This window comes from Mus caroli, chromosome 9 (genome assembly GCF_900094665.2).
Source record: "Mus caroli chromosome 9, CAROLI_EIJ_v1.1, whole genome shotgun sequence".
Lineage (NCBI taxonomy): Eukaryota > Metazoa > Chordata > Mammalia > Rodentia > Muridae > Mus > Mus caroli.
In genome coordinates this window covers 103841356-103847432 of record NC_034578.1, presented here as the reverse complement: position 1 = coordinate 103847432, position 6077 = coordinate 103841356, and the positions used below count along the sequence as shown (strand labels likewise).

General features: G+C 52.9%; 1 protein-coding gene across 1 annotated transcript in view; it reads right to left on the bottom strand.

Annotated features, from left to right (window-relative positions):
• Window positions 1-1293: 1293 nt before the first annotated feature.
• Usp19 (ubiquitin specific peptidase 19) overlaps window positions 1294-6077 on the bottom strand; it is an 11231-nt gene continuing 6447 nt past the window's right edge. The window contains 10 exon segments of the mRNA XM_029481377.1: window positions 1294-1773; window positions 3330-3508; window positions 3589-3749; window positions 3856-4008; window positions 4090-4306; window positions 4395-4505; window positions 4607-4920; window positions 5020-5157; window positions 5368-5486; window positions 5573-5713. Coding sequence (XP_029337237.1) covers window positions 1657-1773; window positions 3330-3508; window positions 3589-3749; window positions 3856-4008; window positions 4090-4306; window positions 4395-4505; window positions 4607-4920; window positions 5020-5157; window positions 5368-5486; window positions 5573-5713 — 1650 coding nt within the window. The 3' untranslated portion in view covers window positions 1294-1656.

Here is a 6077-nt window from a genome sequence, read left to right as displayed (position 1 = left end):
AAAAAAAAAAAAAAAAAAGTTCAACAAGCAATCACTTAAGCCACTGAGCCATCTCTCCAGCATGCTTCCAAATCTCTGCTTCCTCGTCACCTTGGCTCCCCATCACTCTAGTCTCAAGTAACTATGAGGATGTGGTGAGACAGTGTGATCCAGACCCAGACGGAAGCAAGGTTTCCGGTGTTTGTACTGGAGTTGGGGGCTTAGCTCAGCCACAGAACATTCAACTACACAATCCCTCGTACCGGAAGAAAGTGTGTCAAGGTTGCAGAGACCCTGAAGCTAGAGATGCTTACTGACCTGTAGTTGGCCAAGAGCCACAGTATGAAGGCCCAGAACTCCTCCACCATTAGGAAGTCAACTAAGATGGTCTCTGTCCTCTGCTTATCCTCTTTTCAGAGCAGGACCTTCCTCTCCTTTCCTCTCAAGGGATGCAAGTATTTTGAAACTATTGCAGAGGCTAGGGGAGGGACGGTCGTCCCATGGACTCTCCTTTCCTTCAAGTAGTCTCTAACCTGCTGTGTGGTTATCCCCAGGCTGCCACAGGGTTTGGATCTTTTAACCCAAGTTACCAGCTCTAGAGTTTCATGGGTACTACTCTATCCTTGGATGTACTATAATCACTTTAATACCAATTACAGCCACTTTAACATGGGAGCCAGAACCAACGGGATGCCAGTTAGCAGGCAGCCTCCAAGGAACTGATATATGAGGGCTTCGTGGTTAATATTGTCAACCTGGCTGGGCGATGCTGGTACACACCTTCAGTCCCAGCACTCGGGAGGCAGAGGTAGGGAGATCTCTGAGTTCAAGGCTAGCCTGGTCTACAGAATGAGTTCCAGGACAGCCAGGGCCACACAGAGAAATACCCTATCTCAAAACAAAAACAAACAAACAAACAAAAAGACTACTTGGAACAGTCTAAAATCACCTAGGAGACAGACCCTAACCGTGCCCAGCACCATTTACTCCATAGCAAGGATCTGACTGAAGTGAGAGTGAGCTGGACTGAGCACTCAGTGCTCCTGACTTCCTCACTTGAGATGCAATGGGACCCACTGCCTCCTGCCTTTTCTGTCATGGCTGTACCCTCCAACTACGAGCCTGAACAAACTCTTAAGTTGCTTTTAGCAGACAGCTTGTCACAGCAACAATTAAAAGTTCTACAATAACCAAGAGAAAATGTGCTGACCCTATCTCCCCGGATCAGAGAATTTTGGGATCTTTAATACAAACACACAACCAGATGAGGAGGGCGGGGAGGGAGCCATAACATGTTGTGGATCAGTCACTAAGTCAGCTTATTTATTATTTATTTTTAAAATATATTTAAACAGCAGCAGTCACTTCCAAAATGCAAAAAATTACAATTTTTAGAATAAAATTATAATGTTTGTAATGCAGGTCAGAAAGAATTGAAGGTACAACTGAGAACCAAACAGGCAGCACTGAAGGCAGCTGGAAAAGCCAAGGCCTACTAATCTGGGGACCAAGTTAACAAGAGGTCATAACTTGTGAGGTTCCCACCCTCAAATCATGTCCCCCCAAATTCCCATTGGTAGAGCCAGTGTCCTCTGAGTGACAGAAGAAAAAAAATGTCAGAGATGGCCCTCTGTAGGGGACCTCCCAAACCCAGTCCCTCCATCAGCCAGGGACCTGCTAATCGACCTCCTCCATGTTGCTGTACGTGGGGGCTGGGCGGTCCACAGGGGGGGCGAAGCGTTCAGGGGCTGTCCGCGTGGGGGCCACCTCGGGGGCCTGGCCAGGGCCTAGTCCCTGCAACAGAATACGAGGACGGGTTGGGGGCTGCCCAGCATACTGCCTGGCATCCCGGGTGCTGGCTCAGAGCCCCTGCACCCAAGGAAGGGCCCCCAGGCAGGCGCAGACAGCAGCGGCGTTTAGACAGAGAGACAAGATTGGGCCTGAATACTCATTTTATTAACACTTTAAATACAGGAAATAGTTCCAGCAGGGCCAAGCCCTAGGACAAGGGTCAGAGAAACAGGACGACAGACAACTGGATGGACACACACCCTAGGATACTCTGCCCCTGCAGAGACGTCTCCCACCAGACACACACACTGAGGCTCAGAGCCCAGAGTTGTCTCCCGCCACAAAGGCAGGCATGACCTGGTGAGCAGACAGGCAGGCCAGCTCACAGCAGGTGCCTGCAGCTGAGCTCATCTCCAGCGACTCTGAGTTACCAGAGGATAGAATACGTTGAGCACAAGGGCCACCAAAGCCGCCACGGTACCCAGGACAAAGTATCGGAGGCAACCCTCGTCTGGTGTGGTAGGGCCACGTGGCGGGGGCCCCACCCAGTCTTGGGGCCCCCAAGGACCCAGAGGCCCAGGCCCCTCAGGTACCATCTCCTCCTCGGCCTCGAGCTCCTGCCAAATCCGGGAAGCCTATGGTATGTGGAAAGGGCCATCAGCACCCAGAGGATGGGGAGGCCCAGTTTCCCTGAGACCCCTAGCCAAGACAGTCCCATCAAAGTGACTGGGTCTAAGCCCCCATGTTCCATATGAAGCAGCAGGGAAGTTGGTAGATGCTAGGATGCAGATTTCTAAGCTGAGAACACTAGGGCATAAGAATCGTGACAGTCTTGACTTCCTCCAGACAGCCTTCAATCCACATGGAGGTTTTCATGGGCAAGGGCGTGGCATTTACCTGGTCAGGCTTTAGTCCAGACATCCCACAGAAGGGACCAGCTCACAGAGGACAAGTATCCAACCCCATGGCAATCTCCTCAGGATTACCAAAGTCTAGATCCTGACCACTGTGTTGTGTCTCTGAGCCTAACACAGGGAGGTCTCAAGGGAATATGGGTAACAGAAAAGAAGGTTGCTGGTCCAGAGAACAAAGTGACTGTGCTCATGGACCTACAGAACAGTGTCAGCAAATGACACAAGAGCCTGAAGGTTCAGTAGGGACATTTGTTCACCACAGAGAGTGTGACAGCCACTCGAGGCAGCAGCCATCTCTGACAGGGAATATCTTGAATACACATCATAACAGGAGGGTGACCATAAACGATGGGCTCGAGGCCAGCTTATGGAGACTCTGAGGGAGAGCCAGGGGGCAACAGGGTTAAATTAAGTCTGTATAAAGCACCGTGACTGGTAAGCTCAGGGTAAGTCTTTGACCTATTCTTTTGTGCACACTGGTGCATCGTGTTTATATATATGTACACCTTTGACTGTATCCCTAGGCTATCTTCCAGGATGTCTCTGGGTGAGACCTTAATGAAGAACCCAGTCTCTAAATTCTGTAGACCTGAAGGCCCCAACTCTGTCTCCCAACTAGCCTGTTAGGCCTCCCCAATGCCTCACCTGGCTGGCAGCAGCCTCAGCTGCAGGGCCTAGGTCTGGGTGGTGTTCAGAGTGACCTGCCCTGGGGGGTCTCTCCACAGGAGAGTTCCGACGACGGTAGAAGAGAACATAGGCATAGCGCGTCACGACCTGGCTTTCGTCTACTGTTGTCACCGTGCTGTCATCAAACAAGCGCCAGCCTAGAGCAGGGTGGGAAGAGTATGAACACGGCCTGGACCACCACCCTACCACCTATCCTGCTGGCTGTGTGTGCCCTCACCCACGTCACTGCGCTGGCTACTGCGATCATTGGGCAGCCGTGCACAAGCAGTATAGTGGCCACCGATCATGCCTCCATAGTGGTTGATGACAGCATACAGGTCATAGCTAGGCAGCTGCTCCTCTTTCTGACCGATACAGAACTTGCTCAAGTCCAGGTTCCTGTAGTTCCAGTCAGAGAAGGGTGAGGCAGTTAGTTGGTGGGAGCCCAGGCTGCCCCTGATACCTGTGCCCTGTCCACAGTCAGCAGGCCTCACTCATTGCTCACCGAACAGGAAACTCCACCAAGTCATTGATCTTGTCTCGCCAAATGAAACTACGAAAGGAGAAGCGCTTGAGCTGCACAATGAGCACGTTCGGTAGGCGCCACAACAGCAGCTGTTTGGAGGCCTCACGATGCTGTTTGCACTGTGGGCAGTACCTGTGAGCGACAGAGGAGCAGTCAGAAGCAACAAGTTTCCCTCCACCCTGGTCCACTACCTGCTTGCTACCCAATCCTCACCAGGCCTCCTCAGGTGCCAGCACTTCAGGTCGTGTAAAGAGGTTGAGGCACTGGTCCAAGGTGAAGTGGCCAGCACGGGCAGCCTCACCAGCGGAGCCAGGATCTTCAGCACATTCTAGCTCCTTGGAGGCTACCAACACAAACTCCTGCAGGCGTTCATTGTTCCGCCACACCAGAGCCAGGCTACAATCATCACCTAGCTCCAATGGTGTCTCCCCTAGAGAGAAGCAGGGACCATGGTCACATAGCTGCGCAGAGCAGCTGGTACAAGATACCCTATGACTCCCACCCACAGCATCAGGCACCTTTGTCCTCAAGCCGCTGCTCACGGTTTGATGCATCAATTTTATAGATGAAGAACTGGGGTGTGTGGGTAGTCACAGATTCACTTGAGTGTTGGTACCCAGGCACAGCAGCTAAGACAAAGCACAATCATCAGTGCTCACCTGTCCACTATGGTCCTAACAACCTTCCCAACGTCTCACTGCAGTACCCAAAGCATTTTAGCAGATCCTACCTTCAGGCCGAGATACCCTCTCACCAGCAAGCAAGGAACAACCTTCGATAGGCCCACTGGCCAGCATCTCAGAAGAAAGTCCACTGGTGCTAGGCACAGGACCCCTATCAGCAGGCGGCCATACTCGGTGAGCCCCTGTATCCCCCTCAGCCACAGGGGTCACCAACTGGAGCTCAGAAGGCTGAATGGGTTCTCTTTCACTGTCCCCAGCCTCCAGAGAGCTGGTTGAAAGCAACGTGGTACAGCCAGGGCTCTGCGATTCCAAAGCCATGCGGCCAGGCTGGAAGGGCGGCTGGAATACACTCACAGAGTACCTGGCGGCAGACAGCAAGGCAAGTAAAACTCTGACCCACTGGTGTCACACATGGAACACCTGCTCCCTGTGTATACCAGGCCAGCCTCTGGGCTCTTACCGGGCATAACCTTCTAGTAGCTGAGCAAGACGGGCATAAGTGAGGCGTGAAGCAGGCACACTGACCAGGAAGGGGTAGCCAATGTTCTCAGGGCGGCAGAGGCCTTTGTGGTCAGGCCAATGGGTTTTCTGGCAGAACCTGGAGGGAAAGAAAAGGTAAGCCTTAGTTAGCCCTGAGTGCTGTAACTATATTATCAGGGACTTGTCTGATGCCCTTGGGGACTAGGTATGCCAGCCCTGCCTCCCCCAAGGCCCAATAAAACAGAGAAGTGGGTGGAGGGCTTGAGAAGGACAGGAAAGCAAAAGGCAGGTAGAGAAAATGGGAGGGAGAGGCCATGTGGTTCCTCACTGGTTGCAGTAGCCCACACGGTAGCAACGGGTACAGCGCTTCAGCTTTTCATCTTCTGACTGCTGCTTCCGCTGGCAGGCTGCGCACTTGGAGATAGGGATGCTGGGTACCTGGGGGCGCTAGGGTGGGTCATCTGGCTCAGCAAGGGCAGGCAGCAGTGACTGCCCCCACCAGGGCCCTGTGGCATCAGGCTGGCCCCACTCACCTGCTGCACCTCCAGCACTACTACCCGCTCCTTAGCCAGTTCCGGGGAGAGCAGCTCAAAGCAGAGGAGCACGTCCGTGGGGGACACAGCGTCCAGTGAGTGGGAGGGCAAGAAAACACGGTGGAAACGGTTCTTAATTACCTGGGGAGAAAGGACACACATACGGCATGCGGTGAGACCTTTCTCCAGCTCTGCTTCCCGGCACCACCGAGGGCTGAGTCCTGCACTGGAGTCTACTGAGATGGGGCAGGACAGGAATATGTGGACTAAAAGAGGAATATGCTTGCCCTGGGGCAGAAAGTACTTTAGAGAACCTGAGACAAAGCCTGAGCAGGCATCAACTTCACTGACCCTCCTTATAGAACGGAGGGCCTCTACCCCTGGGATTAATAGCAAACGCCTTAACCAGAGAAGGAAAGAATACATAAGTGCAGCACTTGGGAGGCAGAGGCAGAGGCAGGTGGATTTCTGAGTTCAAGACCAGTCTGGTCTACAAAGTGAGTTC